This window comes from Vicugna pacos, chromosome 1 (genome assembly GCF_048564905.1).
Source record: "Vicugna pacos chromosome 1, VicPac4, whole genome shotgun sequence".
Lineage (NCBI taxonomy): Eukaryota > Metazoa > Chordata > Mammalia > Artiodactyla > Camelidae > Vicugna > Vicugna pacos.
This window is the reverse complement of record NC_132987.1, coordinates 84,984,536-85,002,457: the sequence shown is the minus strand read 5'-3', so window position 1 is coordinate 85,002,457 and position 17,922 is coordinate 84,984,536. Positions and strand designations below refer to the sequence as shown.

Sequence of the window (17,922 nt, the reverse complement as noted above, 5' to 3'; positions counted from 1 at the left end):
GGCAATAAAGTACCTCTCTCCTGCTTCTGCTGTCTTTACCTCCATATCTACTGGAAAATCAGTGTTAGCAACTTGGTATATTAGCCCACATCTTTATCCACACTCATATCGTCATATTTATTTATATTTATAAACAAAATTTTTAATTATATAAATGAGACCCTAAAATGTAAACTTCCTTATATTTTGATTTCCTCTTTTAATAATACATTGAGAAAATCCTCCCATAGTTAACTGATTCAGTTCAAATTCACTTCTTTCATGGCTGAATAATAATCCACAGTAAGACTGTACCATAATTTATTCAACCATTTTATAGTTGTGAATGTTCTTTCTGTTTCCAGGCTTTGCCCTCATGAACAATGCTTCATTAAAAATCTTTGAACTTTATTCTTGTATAGGATGAATATTATTTACAGAATATATATCCAGCAGTAAGACTAATAGATCAAAGTTTATATAAATTTCTAATTTTGACAGATAATATCAAATTCAAAAGACTGTTGTAATTTACATTTTTTCCAGTTATATTAGAAAATGTTTCCTCTCTCACTTTCCTGTCATCAGTAGGTATTACTTCTCATTTTGCATAACTTATAAGTGAAAATAATGCATCAATTTAAAAAATATTTCTAATTATTAAGGAGGATGAGTATTATGTCATATATTTATTGCTCACACTGACATGTCTGTTCATAGTTTCTGCCCATTTGTTTCACTGGGTCATTTAAATTGTTTTCATCTAGTTTGTAAGAGGTTGTATGTGTGTGTTATAATTACCAGCCTTATAAATGCAAAATATGTTACATATACTTTCCCAACACACTTTTGTCCTTTCACTTTGCTTACGGAATTATCTCTGCAATAAAAGTTATATGGTTATGCCTATATGAAATTATTACTCTATTTCTCTTCCACATGCAACGGTTTTGCATTTGTGTCTCTTCCTCATCAATTGTCTTCCACGTGGTTTTAATATTCCCTCACATATTTGTACTTATTTCAGTTTTTTTCCAATTTTAGAGTCAGACACCTGAACATAGAATTTGTAAACAGATTTACTTTTGGATGAAAGTTAAACTTTAAAAACTGCGAATTAAATGGAAAACAACACTAAGGTACAGTTTAATTTGCAAATAAAATGTTACTACTTTATGTTATCTTTAGTGATTGTCTTTGTCACATATTTTCTCATAACAGTGATCAAGTGTGAGTATGTCAGAAGGAAACAAGACTCTGGTGACTGAATTTGTTCTCACAGGACTTACACAGAGACCATGGCTGCAGGTTCTCCCCTTCCTCCTGTTCTTGATCATCTACCTCACCACCATGGTGGAAACCTTGGACTGATGGCTCTTATTTGGAAGGATGCCCACCTTCACACACCCATGTACTTGTTCCTTGGTGGTTTAGCCTTTGCAGATGCTTGCACTTCAAGCTCTATAACACCCAGGATGCTGGTCAGTTTCTTAGACAAGACTGCAAAGATATCCCTAGCTGAGTGCATCACTCAATTTTATTTTTTTGCTTCCAGTGCAACCACAGAATGTTTCCTCCTGGTAGTGATGGCCTATGACCGCTATGTAGCCATATGCAATCCCTTGCTTTATCCAGTGGTGATGTCCACCAGACTCTGCACTCACCTGATTAGTATTTCATATGCAATTGGTTTTCTGCATCCCCTGATTCATGTGAGCTTGTTATTAAGATTAACTTTCTGCAGGTCTAGTGTAATATATTATTTCTATTGCGAAATTTTACAGCTGTTCAAAATTTCATGCAATGACTCATCTATTAATGCACTAATGCTACTTATTTTTGGAGCTTTTATACAAATTTCCACTTTAATGACCATCATAATCTCTTACACTCGTGTGCTCTTTGACATTCTGAAAAAAAAGTCTGAAAAGGGCAGAAGCAAAGCCTTCTCCACGTGCAGTGCCCATATGCTCTCTGTTTCATTGTACTACGGCACTCTCATTTTCATGTATGTGCGCCCTGCATCTAGCCTAGCTGAAGATCAGGACAAAATATATTCCCTATTTTACACAATTATAATCCCCCTGCTAAACCCATTTATTTACAGCTTGAGAAATAAAGAGGTTATAGGTGCTGTGAGAAGAGTTGCAAAGAAGTAAACAGTTCCCAAGGGAAATTTCAAATTGTTTCTCTTTTCACACTTTGCATAAACAAATCCCCAAGTCTTGCAGATTAGCCATAGTTCTTCCCTTTCACCAGAGTGGTAGAGGTTAGGGTGGTCACTGAGCACTGGGTGAAGGAACTCAGCTTCACACAATGTTTACTTGGATGTGGGTCCAGCTGAAGTTACTACTTCAGTTGAAATGACACACACCATCTACAACTGACATTAAAAATACTGCTGTTCCTTTTTATCTGAACAGTTAGTCTTTGAAAATTTGCCATCTTCAGGGGATTCCTCCCCCAAATTTCATTAATTTCATTTAACAATTGACAGTAACTGAGGCTGGTGTATAACTGCAAGTCATTTAGTTCATGACTGATCCTAAGTCACTAAGCTAGACTTCCATGTTAACAAGGCTTTGTGTTGCCACACCTTGATAAAGTGGTGAGAACTTAGATACTTGTTTCTAATATAGAAGTGAGGATAATAAAAAAAAGTGAAGAGGTTTAAAAAATTGCGGCCTCAATAACAATGAAAAAAAAAGTGGTTGACTTGAATTGAATAATGAAACATCAAAACTTGAAACTTTCTATATCTAAAAGTCCACACACTACTTTCATATAGGACATTATATGACACATTCATATTCAGGAATTTGTAGATTTGCAATATCTAAAGATATTTGATATCTCAAGATAATCTTAAATATTGCAGATTCCCTGTACTCTATTTACATGAGTATTTTGTTTGTAATAGTAATCCTGGTCAAACACTTGCAGAGAGATTGCATTGCTAAACTACAAGAGGCAGAAGTCAAGGATGAGAAACTGGTTAAGAGTACACGGAGGTGGGTGAAAAACTGAGGTAGTGATCACTCAAAGCTGAGACTAAGTTCTTGCAGTCTCAGCCACCAATTTACTTACAATTCAGTGACAGGGCCACATTAATATATATTTGCTAATTTACTTTAGTATAATGGAACTGACACAGAGCTCCTTTTTTTCTTTTGCAAAGACTTGATTATGTTCCTTGAGCAATCTGTTCAAGCACTGATTTTAGGAAAAAAAGAATTCACAGGACATGAAAATTAAATTCAGATTGTTGAAACAAGAGTGAAATGTTTCTCTTATTGAAGTATTATAAAATTATTCTTAGTTTTATAGCTATAATTCTAAAAAATATATCAAATACTTATCTAGGATAAAGACGTGGTATATATTATATATTTATTGATTATTTGATTACGAATATAAATGAAAGAAATTCTATTCATTTGTATGGGTCTACTGTTTATTCCTACAGTTTCCCACTGACAATTTTTTTAAAAAAATTACACACCTGAAATATATTCTTTTTAAAAATACTATTGACATCCAGGATATTCTGATTAATTTTACTATCTTGGTGGCTAACTTAATAATTCAGGATATTTTTATTTTATAAGTTAGGATTGATTTTTACTATTATATTTTCTCTCCTTTTGATTAGGGCTCTATACCCTTTATGTTCTGATATACTCTATTAAATTCTTGCTATCATTTTGAAAAATATTATTCCTACATGTACATGTCTTAATATGTACATTTTTTAGTGTGAATGTATGACAATCCATAATGTTTCTAATTTCTGTAATTATTTTATGACTGAACTATTAGAGCTACAAACAATTATTAAATTTTTATTAACCTTTTAGTGCATATAATGATAACAAATATTTTGTATTCATCTAACCACAGTATAATTACCATATGCAGCAAAATTAATAATAGTTAATATTTAATATCCATATGTGTTCAATATTTCCAATAAATATCAAAAATTTTCCTATCTCTGTTTGAATCAGTATTTAAATAAAGTATACACATTGCATTTTGATGATAGTTTTTAAGTATTTTTCCTAAAGACTTCCTCTCCCCACAGCTCCTCTAGACACGGTTTTGCCCACCAGAAAACCAAGACCAGCTTCACCCACCAGAGGTCAAGCACTGGATCTGCCCTCCAGGAAGTCTGCACTAGCCTCTAGACCAACCTCGCCCACCAGCAGGCAGACACCAGATGTAAGAAAATCACAACTTTGCACCCTGTGGAGCCAGCCCACCCACAGCAGACCAGACCCTACCCTGGGACCAGCTAGACTCTGGCCCTGCCCAATAGCATGCCAACACAAGTTTTGGGACACCTTGCATCACATACTGAACTGTGTCAGAAACCACTCCCTCCCATACCCAACCAGTGATCTGATTCCAGCTCTGGGATTCCTGGATCCTGAAGCCAGACTCCAGGATCCAGCTCTGCCTGTCAGTAGTCCAGCACTAACCCCAGGACCTGGCTTCACCCACCAGTGAGGGGTGATGGGCAACAGCCCCAGGGTCTTCTGGATCCTGACTCTGCCCACCAGTGAGCCAGCACTAGCGCTGGGGCCCCCTGGGGTCTGCAGTCAGCTGCCTTGTGACCAGGCCCCACTAACCAGCAGCCAACAGCATCTGCATAAGGCAAGGCCTGGAAACCAATCAGACTAGGGGCCACCTAAATCTACCAGACCACCTACATAGTCACCCGCCACAACAGAAGGATCCACAAAGCCATCTTAGGGGGAAACCCTAGAGAATACAGCTTATGTGATGAGAGGGGATTCTGCTACTGGACATCTGTAGAAGGCCACCTCTCCAAGGTTAAGAAATGTAACTAGCCAACCACTTTCATTAAAAAAACAAATAGCAACTTAGACAAAATGAGGTGGTAGAGGAACATGTTCCAGACAAAGGAAAAGACAAAATTCCAAAAGAAGAACTAATTGAAATGAAGACTGGAAAACTACCTGAGGAAGAATTCAGAGTATGATGATTAAAAAACTGATGAGTAAACTCAGGAGAAGAATGGATGTACAGAGTGATAAATTAGAATTTTTTAACAGAGTTAGAACATATAAAGAACAACCAAACAGAGATAAAGAATGCAATAACTGAAATGAAAAATATAGTAGAATGAAGCAAAAGCAGACTAAATGATAAAGAAGAATGGATCAGTGACCTGAAGACAGACTAGTGGAAATCACTGCCACTGAACAGAAAAAAAAAGAATGAAAAGAAGTGAGGACAGTTTAAGTCCTCATTTATGTCCTCTGGGACAACATCAAGTGTGTTAATATTTGTGTTATAGGGGTCCCAGAAGGAGGAGAGAGAGAAAACAAGGCTCAGAACATACCTGAAATCAAATCTTTCTCTAACCCAGGAAAAAAAACAACCATCCAAGTTCTGTAAGTACAAAGTCCCATATAGGATTAACCCAAAGAGGAACATATGAAGACACACTGTAATTAAAATGACAAAAATTAAAGATAAACAGAGAACATTAAAAAAACAGCACGGGGAAAGCAACAAAACACATACAAGGGAACTCCCATGAGACTATTAGCTGATTTGTTAGCCGACACTCTGCAGGCCAGAAGGGAGTGGCATGATATATTTCAAGTGATGAAAGGGAAAACCTACAACCAAGAATACTCTATCCATTCAGATTTGATGGAGAGATCAAAAGCTTTACAGACAAGCAAAAGCTAAAAGAGTTCAGCACCACCAAACCAGTTTTAGAACAAATGTTGAAGAAACATCTCTAGGTGAAAAAGTGAAGGCCACAACTAGAAACAAAATAACAAAGTGAAAAAGTTCACTGATAAAGGCAAATAAAGAGCAAAGATAGAAAATAATCCACACACAAAGCTAGTAGGGAGGTTAAAATAAAAGTACCAAAATTATCTATATCCACAATGAGCAATAAGGGATATACAGAATAATTAAATGTAAAATATGGTATCAAAAACAGTAATTGGGAGGGCAGTACAAATGGTTTTTAAAAATGCATTTGAAATGGCAAGATCAGCAGCTTAAAACAATCATATATATATAGACTGCTATACAAAAACCTCATCATAACTGCAAACCAAAAATCTATAATAGATAAACACACAAAAAAGAAAGAGGTATCCAATCATAACATTAAAAATAGTCATCAAATAAGAGAAAAGAACAACAAAATAAAGGGGAAAAAAAGGCTTACAAAAACAAACCCAAAACAATTAGCAAAATGGCGATAAGGACAAACATATTAATAACTACCTTAGTTCTAAAGGTATTAAATGTGCCAACCAAAAGACATAGGGTGGCAGAATGGATACAAAAATAATACCATATGTGTGCTGCCTATAAAAGACTCATTTCAGATCTAGAGATACGTGTAGACTGAAAAGTGAGGGGATGGAGAAAGGGATTCCATGCAAATGAAATCAAAAGAAAGCCACAGTAGCAATACTTATATTAGACAAAATAGACTTTAAAATACTGTTATAAGAGACAAAGAAGGACACTATGTAATAATTAAGAGATCAATCCAATAAAAAGATATAGCAATTATAATATATACAGACCCAACATAGGTGCACCACAATACATAAGGCAAAAATTAACAGACATAAAAGGAGAAATTGACAGTAACACAATACTAGTAGGGGACTTTAACAGCCCACTTACATCAATAGACAGATTATCCAGACAGAAAAGCAATAAGGAAACACTGGCTTAAGTGACACATTTGACCAAATGGAATTATTTGACATATATATATATATATATATATATATATATACATATATATATATATATATATATATATATATATATATATATATATATACACTACTAAACAACCAATGGATCAATGACAAAATTAAAGAGTAAATGAAAAAAAACACCTGGACAAATCAAATGAAAACACAATAATCCAAAATCTATGGGATGTAGTAAAAGCATTTCTATGAGGGAAGTTTACAGCAATACAAGTTTACCTCAGGAAACAAGAAAAATCTCAACAACCTAACCTTACACCTAAAGGAACTAGAAAAAAAAGAACAGATAAAACCCAAAGTTAATAGAAGAAATCATAAAGATCAGAGCAGAAATAAATTAGAGAGTAAAAAAAAAAATAGAAAAGATCAATGAAACTAAGGGCTGGTTATCTGCAAAGTAAACAAAATCGATAAACCTTTAGAAAGACATATCAAGAGGAAAAGAGGGCCCAAATCAATAAAATCACAAATGAAAAAGGAGACGTTACAACTGACACCACAGAAATACCAAGGACTATAAGAGACTACTATGAAAAACTATAAGCCAATAAAATGAAGAACATAGAAGAAGTGAACAAATTTTTAGAATGGTACAATCTCCCAATACTAAACCAGGAAGAAACAGGAAATATGAACAGACCAATTACCAGGACTGAAATCAAATGAGTAATTTAAAAACTCCCAAGAAACAAAAGTCCAGGACCAAATGGCTTCATAGGTGACTTCTAACAGCATTTAGACAAAAGTTATCACAAATCCTTCTCAAACTATTCCAAAAATTTTACAGGAAGAATGCTTCTGAACTCATTCTACAAAGCCAGCATCATGCTGATACCAAAACTAGACAAAGATATTACAAAAAAAAATTACAGGCCAATATCTCTGATGAACAAAAATCCTAAACAAAATTCTAGCAAACTCAATCCAACAATACATTAAAAAGTATCTAACACCATGATCTAGTGGTATTTATCCCAGGAACGCAAGGTTTTCAATATCTGAAAATCAATCAATGTGATACACCAATTAAGAAATTGAAGCTTAAAAATCATATGATCATCTTAATAGATGCAGGAAAAGCTTTTGATAAAATTCAACACCTATTTCTTATTAAAAAAAACTCTCCAGAAACTGGGCACAGAGGAAACATACTTCAAAGTAATAAAGGCCATATATGATAAACACACAGCTAACATCATACTCAACAGAGAAAAGCTGAAAGCGTTCCCTCTAAGATCAGGAACAAGACAAGGATGTCCATTTTCACCACTTTTATTCAACATAGTTTTGAAGTCCTAGCCAAAAAAAGCAGAGAAAAGAAATAAAAGGAATCCAAATTGAAAAGGAAGATGCCATTATCTGCAGATGACATGATACTATACTTAGAAAATCCTAAAGACACCACGAGAAAACTATCAGTGCCCATCAATGAATTTGGTAACATTGCACGACACAAAGTCAATACACAGAAATTGGTTTCATTTTTATACTCTAACAATGAACTATCAGAAAGAGAAATTAAGAAAACATTTGCATTTACCATCACATTGAAAAAAATAAACACCTAGGAATAAACTAAGGAGGGAAAATATCTGTACTCAGAAAACAATAAGACACTGATGAAAGAAATTGGAGACAACACAAACAGATGGAAAGATATACCATATTCTTGGATTGGAAGAATAAATATTGGTGTTTTTTTTTTAACATTTTTAAATTGAGTTATAGTCATTTTACAATGCTGTGTTTAATTCCAGCATAGAGCACAATTTTTCAGTTATACATGAACATACATATATTCATTGTCACATTCTTTTTTCTCTGTGAACTACCACAAGGTCTTGTATATATTTCCCTGTGCTATACAGTATAATCTTGTTTATCTATTCTACATATGCCAGTATCTACAAATTTTGAAATTCCAGTCTGTCCCTTCCCACCTCCAACCCCCTTGGCAACCACAAGTTTGTATTCTATGACCACCTCCAACCCCCTTGGCAACCACAAGTTTGTATTCTATGAGTCTGTTTCTGTTTTGCATTTATGTTTTGTTTTTGTTTGTTTGTTTGTTTTTTTAGATTCCACAATTCCACATTGAGTGATCTCACATGGTATTTTTCTTTCTCTTTTTGGCTTACTTCACTTAGAATGACATTCTCCAGGGACATCCATGTTGCTGCAAACGGCGTTATGTTGTCATTTGTATGGCTGAATAGTATTCCATTGTATAAATATACCACCTCTTTATCCAGTCATCTGTTGATGGATATTTAGGCTGTTTCCATGTCTTGGCTATTGTAAATAGTCCTGCTGTGAACACTGGGGTGCAGGTGTCTTTTTGAAGTAGAGTTCCTTCTGGATATATGCCCAGGAGTGGGATTCCTGGGTCATATGGTAAGTCTATTCCTAGTCTTTTGAGGAATCTCTGTACCGTTTTCCACAGTGGCTGCACCAAACTGCATTCCCACCAGCAGTGTAGGAGAGTTCCCTTTTGTTCACAGCCTCTCCAGCATTTGTCATTTGTGGACTTTTGAGTGATGGCCAAAGAATTAATATTGTTAAAGTGACCATACTACCCAAGACAATCTACAAATATTCAATGTAATCCCTATCAAAATATCAAGGGCATTTTTCACAGAACTAGAATAAATAATCTAAAAACGTGTACAGAGACAAAACACCCTGAATAGCCAAGACAATCTTGAGAAAGAAGAAAAGAGCTCAAGACATCACACTTCCTGACTTCAGACTATACTGCAATGCTACAGTCATCAAAACAGTATGGTACTGGAAAAAAAAGTGAAAGAAAAAAGAAAAAACCCCAGACACATAGATCAGTGGGACAGAATAGATGGTCCAGAAATAAACCCACACACTTACAGTCACTTAATCTATGACAAAGGAGGCACGAATATACAATGGCAAAGAGTCTCTTCAATGAGTGCTGCTGGGAAAACTGGACAGTTACATGCAAAAGAATAAAATTAGGACATCCTCTAACACTATATACAAAATGAAGTCAAAATAGATTAAAGAACATTGGCAAAACACTCTTTGACATAAACTGAAACAATATTTTTTTGGATCTATCTCCTAAAACAAAGGAAATAAAAGCAAAACTGAACAAATGGGACCTAATTAAAGTTAAAGGCTTTTGCACAAAATGAAAAGGCAATCTACTGAATGGGAGAAAATATTTGTAAATGGTATGACTGATTAGGGGTTAATATCCAACAAATACAAACAACTCATACAACTCAACAGTAAAAAAAACAACTTGATGAAAAAAGGGAAGATGACCTGAGTGGACATTTTTCTAAAGAGAAAGTGCCAATGGCCAACAGGAACATGAAAAGATGCTCAGCATTGCTTATCATCAGAGAAATGCACACCAAATCCACAATGTGATATCATCTCACACCTGTCAGAATGGCTATCATCAAAAAGAACATTAAATAACAAATGTCAGAGAGAATGTAGAGAAAAGGGAACCCTCATACACTGTTGGTGGGAATGTAAATTGGTGAAGCCACTATGAGAAACAGTTTGGAGATTACTCAAAAACTAAAAAATAGAAATATCATATGACCCAGCAATTCTACTCCTGAGTATACATTTGAAAAAAATAAAAATGCTAATTCAATATGATACATGCACCTTAATGTTTATAACAGCATTATTTACAATTGCTAAGATATGGAAGAAACCTAAGTGTCTACCAATAGATGGATGAATAAAGAAGATATGGTATGTGTATGTGTGTATGGTGTATATATATATATGTATATATATATATATGGTATATATATATATACATATATATATATATACACACACACACACACACACACACACACACACACACACACACACACCATAATGGAATACTACTCAGCCATAATAAATTATGAAAATTTGACATTTGCCTCAACATGGATGGACTTGGAGGGTATTGTACAAAGCGAAGTAAGTCAGACAGAGAAAAATAAAAACTGTATAATATCACTTATATATGAAATCTAAAATGTAGAACAAACTAGTGAATATAACAAAAAAAGAAGCAGACTCACAAATATAGAGTAAAAACTAGTGGTTACCAATGGGGAGAAGAATGGGGGCAGGCATAATACAGGCAGAGGGGATTATTAGGTACAAACTATTATGTGTAAAATAAGCTTTAAGGATATATTATACAACACAGGAAGTATAGCCAATATTTTATAATAACTATAAATGGAGTATAACCTTTAAAATTTGTGAATCACTATATTGTACACCTGTACTTTATAGAATATTGTACACCAATATACTTCAATAAACGTAAGTTTAAAAAAAGGCTATCAGAGAGTGTAATATTAATAAGGATAGTTACTCCAAGAAAACTACTGAAATTTCTATTCCAGGTCCAGACTAGTCTTATGTAAATCAGTGGAACACAATCATTTCTCATATGCCAAGGGACACACCACCCATTTAAGAGCTGAATTAGATTTGAATGTGTGATCTAATATGTGGGCATGCACTTAGAATGCTAGACAACATAGTTGATGAAATAAAGAACTGTGAGGTACTAGCCATTCTATAAAATCTGAGAAAAAGACAAATTATTGAGAAATTAAATATCAATCTCCTACCACCACACCTCATCCCCCCAAATCAGTGAAACCTTGCTTCTATAACTGCCACCATTTAAAAAAAACCCTGCCCTATAAAAAGAAGACTGGATCTGATTTCACTGGAACATTTTATCACATTGAAATAATAGCAGTTCAATGGAAACACTGTAGGATATTTAAATCTATGCCCGTGTTAAATATTAATTAATTAGCAGTCTGGGCTATAGGGAGAAAAATATATATCTTTAATTTTCTGCTGTGTCACTTCCTTTCTCACTGACCCAAGGTATGAAGAATAGCATTAGAACCTCTGAATACTGAACACTAGTGGGGTATTTGGGATGAAATTCTTTCTTTCCTTTAGTACTTGTGAATAAGGCTGTTTCTTCATAAGAAATCTGACCTGTAAATTTCCACCTCCCTACTTGCAGTGATATATTGAAAAAAAAAAAAGCCTGAGTTCTGAGTTACAGCCAAATCAAGTAGAAGAAGAAATATTCTCTTCCCCTCTCTACTTTTCTTCTTTCAGGATCTCCCTAAATGCTCCTAGATCCCAATAAGCTAAAATTCCTTAGAGTTCCCAGCCCAATGGAGAGTAGATGTGTAAAGGAATTAGGATCCTCTAGTCAAACATCTTCATTTTTCACAAGTGAGGAGTGTTATGCTACATCACACAGAATTAACAGAAGGAGTTTCTTATCACTCCAACGATCATTTTAACCTCTCTACATTAAACAAGCTGCTACCTGGTAAGAAGTGATACTATCAATTATTAGAATTCAGGAGTTCGTTGCAGTCATCAGTCTCTGGATTTGAGTTGTGAGAAATGAAATCAGTCAACTGCAGCAAAAGTCAGAAACTGGAGGGAAGGCATGGAGGCACTGGTTGAGTAAGAGAGTGTTAAAGAGGGCCAGGCTGCTCTGAGGGAGGGTGAGGGGAATGAAGCTTCCAGCGAGACTGCGTGAGAAAGCCTCTGCCCAAAAGTAAAACATAATGCAAGGTTTAAAAATTACTGCTTTGATAAGAAATCATGAGATCTTCTGTATTAAAGTTGCACAAACCACAGGGCTACCCAGAGACAGCATAATTTTCCCTTTCATTGAATAAATCTCACTCACAGTTGTATACCACAAGCAATTCTCAGAGGAAATCTTTGCAGCTCCAGAGATTTGTCAGAAATGTGAGGTTTTACTATCTTGTACCTAGATCAGATTTTGTGGTATGTTCTACTATGTCCCAGGCAGTGAAAAGGACAAGTTCATAATTCTATGTCATTTTCAGACTTGAAAACTTCTATGGCCTGCTTACATTACTGAAGAAAGCCTAGTCCCAACAGTTGGCCCTTTCAGAGCTTCTTCAGAGTTCAAGAATTCTGTCAGCCTCAATCACAAAGCATGTGTGTTCCTCCCCTCACAGGGTCAGCATGTCAGGCAGAAGTCTAATGGGCCTCGAGAGATACTAGTCACCTTTCAAGGAGAACTCTTTTCTTTCTTATGATAAGATTAGGAAAATAAAGGGATAAACTCTGAATTTTGTTTCACAGCAACATCACATACAGAAGGCACAAATGAAATTCTGAATTTTATCAACTCCTAGATCAATTTTATTATCAAAGAAATATCAGAATCATTCACCTGAAAAATCTATGAATTACATTAAACAAAAACTTTGAATTTATAGAGGTATAGAGGATTATTGGATATGTTTTAGGATGAAGGAAGGGATATAAGAGCTAAAGGATTTCATTCCTTCTCAGAGCCACTGGAAATTATTTGTAGGTTTAGGTGGAGTTGTAGCAATGGGGGTGAGAATGGTGGTGATGTCAGCAGTTTGACTTTTTATAAAGATGACTTTGCTCCAAATATAGGGAATGGTATAGGAGAAAATGTTGGAAATTACATAGAATATTAAAAGGTTATGTCAGTATTCTAAGTAGGAGATGAATTTTCTTGAATTTAGAGAGATGCAGACAGTTTGAACAGACATTGAAGAGATACAAGCTGTCGGTCTGATAATGGTTTTGACATGGTTTTGAGGGATAACTCTCAGGTTTATTTCTTTTAAAATGGGGAAGATGGTAATGTCATTAACTGAGAATGGGAAGACAAGATGAGGTCTATGTTTAGTGACAGATTAGAAAAGACTAAATTTGGATTTGGACATGTTGAGGTTGACAAGTCTTTGAGATATCTTAAGAAACTATCAAGTCATTGGAATGTAGCAACATCAAGAATAATAAGATAGAGGAAATTAATGTCTTAAAAATGACTCAGAAGCAATTTATCAAGTTCCCTGCATAGTAAACTCTAACGACACAAAGTGTGGTTCTAATTGTTACACTGGGTACGTCTGGGGTGATTTGCTCGCTGATTAGCTCATAATGCCCAGTAGGACAACTCTGCCTTCATCCCACAGGGAATCTACTGGTAACTTTCATTAAGGGAATTCTAAGATTCTTTTTACTTTTTCATGAATAGATTTGAAAGAGTACAAAGAAATATATCCCTGCCATTGAGGATTCCAAGGAAAATTCTTGCACAAGTAAACACTGTTTCATTCTGCATCTTCCACTTTTCTTCATTGGAGGGTTTTAAGAAGATATGCAGCCATACATGTGAGAACAGTGGTGGCCTCATCAGTTTGGCGATTTGTAAAGGTGACTCTGGCCCTAGTGTAAAGTATGGTAGAGGGAAATATACATTTTTAATTTATTTTCTTTGAAAAACCATCTTCTTTCCTTCAAGAAAACTATTGCTTTGTCATTCTTCCCACGACTTATAGAAACTGAGTGAGGACACCAGGATCTGTCTAATTTTAATTATTTGTTGTTTTTCACTTTGCTTACCTGATAATGAAATATCCAGGTAAGAGAGAAAAATCTTGGCCACCATACGTGATTTTCTGTTCCTCATCAGGACAAACAATTCCATATGCCCGTCATAAATACTAGATGTTTTACTGTTGAGAAAATATGCATAATAAGATTTATTTTTAATAGTAAACTTGGGATATGAGAAGACTAAAACAATAAAAAATAATGATAATGATTCAAAAGTTTCAGAGGTTATTTCATACTACAGAAAAATTTCTTGTCAGGGTATGGACAACTAAATTAAGCTGCTCAAATTTCCTTAATTTATTCATGGAATCATGAGAAGATGAGGTAAAATCACCAATGATAAATTTCTTAGGCAACTTAATTCCAAATAGATGGGTCTTTCTCTCTGTCTATTTATCTACCGACCTACCTACCTATCTTCATCTATCTTCTATATCTTAAGGGCAAAGATCCAAAATGCTTAAAAGCTCTTGACCTAGTTATGAAAATTGAAAATATTAATTATAGTTGGGAGTTGGCAAGAAAACTAGGTAGGCTCACTCAGGACAAAGCCTCCACTTTGGAAACTAAATGGCCTACACTCATTTCCAAAAGTCCAATTTTCAGTGGAGACATAGCAGTCAATCTTCTTACTTTTTGTATTATGTTTTCGGGGCTCCTTGCAGGTACATACTTAAAAAGATACATTTTTAAAACTAATTATTTTCTTGTTTTATTCTCAGTGAAGGTGGAAAATAAAAACTCAGATCTATTTTAAGGTTAAACAAATCCAATTTTGGTAAATAGAAAAAATTTTAATGTATTTTAATCAGCAACAAATACATGTATAAAATTATGTTGTTCATTTAATTTTGAGTACAGCTGAGTCTACACACTAAATTATAGGTGGGTTTTCTCCTTCTAGGTAATTGAATAATCTCTGCATTCACCTCCAAATATATTAGGATCTTTTCTTTTGGATTCAATTTTTGGCAAAATTTGTATGTCACAGAACAAAGTCAAATTATTTAAAGATCACATCAATTATTCCATCTGTATTATTGACAAAAATTATAAAATATGTACAAAAAGAAAGGTACTTTGTTATCAAAAAGAACAAAAATGTACTGAACTTGTATGCCTAACTTTATTCATTTACAAAATACCTTGTTGAGTACTACGAAAAAAAAAACCAAAAAAAAAAAAAAAAACAATGAGGGAGAGAGAGAAAGAAATCACTCTCAATGGTTGAAGACAGATGTTACTGAAAATATTCAAAAGCATATGTACTAATCCAAAATAATTACTGGACTGAAGATATATATTTTTACAAAAATTTTACTTACAATGAATTCTAATTTTTTAATTAAAATTTTTATTGCTACCTCTTAAATATAATAATAGCATTTTTATTGTTTCTTTTTCTCATCTTCACCATATTTAAATAGCTTGATTCTTTTCCTATTTTAAAAGATTTTTATATCAGAAGATGATTATTAAATTACAATCAACTTTTCCAAATTACAAAATAAGATCTCTTATACAAGTCATGGAATCATCAGTGTGTGTGTGTGTGTGTGTGTGTTTGTGTATATATATATAAATGTATTTTCCCCCTAATTTATAAGACCAGTTTACTAAATACTTATTGTTTGTAAAGAATATTTACTCAAGGGTAAAGGTAAATGTCCTGATTAACAGGGATACATAAACAAGGAAAATGTATTTTTTTCAAATGAAATGTACTGATTTTCATCGTATTTCATGACTGTGTTCTTCATCTACTCTTTCACTGCAGTCACAGGCTGAGTGGATATAATGGAGGCAAACAAGACTCTGTTGACTGAGTTTGTTCTCACAGGACTTACAGATCTTCCAGGGCTGCAGGTCCCCCTATGCCTGGTGTTCTTGTTCATCTACCTCACCACCATGGTGGGAAACCTTAGACTGATGGCTCTTATTTGGAAGGATGCCCACCTTCACACACCCATGTACTTGTTCCTTGGTGGTTTAGCCTTTGCAGATGCTTGCACTTCAAGCTCTCTAACACCCAGGATGCTGGTCAGTTTCTTAGACAAGACTGCGAAGATATCCCTAGCTGAGTGCATTACTCAATTTTTTTTTTTTGCTTCCGGTGCAACCACAGAATGTTTCCTTCTGGTAGTGATGGCCTATGACCGCTATGTAGCCATATGCAATCCCTTGCTTTATCCAGTGGTGATGTCCAATATCTTCAGCACTCAATTATTAGGTGTTTCTTATTTTATTGGGTTTCTTCATTCCATGATTCATCTGAGTTTGTCATTTAGATTAACTTTCTGCAAGTACAATTAATACATTATTTCTACTGTGAAATTTTACAACTATTTAAAATTTCCTGTACAGACTCTAGGGTTAATATGCTCCTGATTTTTTTATTTGCAGTCTTTATACAGGCTTTCACTTTTATGAGTATCATTCTCTCTTATTCCTTTGTCTTCTTTGCCATCCTGAAAAATAAGTCTGAAAAGGGAAGAAGCAAAGCCTTCTTCACATGCATTGCCCATCTGCTCTCTGTTTCTGTGTTCTATGGCACTCTCTTCTTCATGTATGTGCGTCCTGGGTCTGGACCAGCTGAAGATCAGGATAAAATGTATTCTTTATTTTATACAATCATAATTCCCCTGCTAAATCCTTTTATTTACAGTCTGAGGAACAAAGACATTATAGGTGCCTTGAGGAGAATAATAAATAGATAATTATTAAGGCAAAGTTTAAACTTGTTCTTCTTATTTATTGTTTTATTGAAGTATAGTCAGTTTACAATGTTGTATCAATTTCTGGTGTACAGCCTAATAGTTCAGTCATACATATACATACTATATTCCTTTTCATATTCTTTTTCCATTATAGGTTACAGTAAGATGCTGAATATAGTTTCCTGTTCTATACAGCATAAACTTACTGTTTATCTATTGTGAATAAAATAAAATTAAATTAAATTTTTATTGAATTATAGCAAACTGGTTCTTTTTCAACATTCAAATTAGCCTTGGTTTTATAATTTTAACTGAGGGCAGTGTCTATACTGTATTAATCTTTACATATTTTACAAAAGCAGAAACATAATTTATATAACTGCCACTCATAATCTCTTATTTTTACTATTTAAGTAAAAATAATTTATTTCTGCAATTACACAATGCAACAAATCTTAATTTGGGTAAGTGCCACTATGGGATGGTTCTCATTTCTGAAATGACTGTAAAAACTTTCAATGTAATATTTATTGTTCTTTCATAGACAGCTCTGTAAGGAATTTGTAATAACTTTCTCTGTTGGCCATATTCTAAATTTAAAGGAACTCTAAAGTAGTAAACATACAATGTTTGATTTTATAATATCATTGGCAACCCATTGCTGTTTCGAAATCCCCAGGTGATAACCTGATATTGCTGAGCAGTAAGGGAGAATTAAGAGGAAGTCATGTATACAGAAAATCTGATGTATAGACTTAATAGGCATGCAGGGTAGGAGGGTGCAAGACTGAGAAATGAAGTCGGCACTACAGCTTCTCTGCACTGTTACAGGCCATCTCCAACTTTTAACAGGGCATAGAGAGTAAGTGAAATTAAAATAATTATATAAATGTAATTGGCTACTTAAACAGGCAGTGACAAGAGGAATGAACACATTGAAGCTAAATGAACTTAAAAATTCTACATATCAAATTAGTATTGGGAGA

The 17,922-nt window shown here is 34.2% G+C and overlaps 1 protein-coding gene, 1 long non-coding RNA gene and 1 pseudogene across 2 annotated transcripts in view; 2 read left to right on the top strand and 1 right to left on the bottom strand.

The window, feature by feature from the left end:
- The window catches only part of LOC140698068 (uncharacterized), a 218,045-nt gene that overhangs the window by 70,789 nt on the left and 129,334 nt on the right, over positions 1 to 17,922 (bottom strand). The window contains exon 3 of the long non-coding RNA XR_012075478.1: positions 14,226 to 14,338. This is a non-coding gene — a long non-coding RNA (uncharacterized lncRNA). The remainder of the gene's footprint in view (positions 1 to 14,225; positions 14,339 to 17,922) is intronic.
- LOC102537650 (olfactory receptor 5AC2-like) lies at positions 1,216 to 2,138 on the top strand. Its single transcript, XM_015242516.2, is given in 2 exon segments — positions 1,216 to 1,330; positions 1,333 to 2,138. Coding segments are annotated over 2 exon segments (921 nt in total).
- On the top strand, positions 16,014 to 16,936 carry LOC102544956 (olfactory receptor 5AC1-like; annotated as a pseudogene).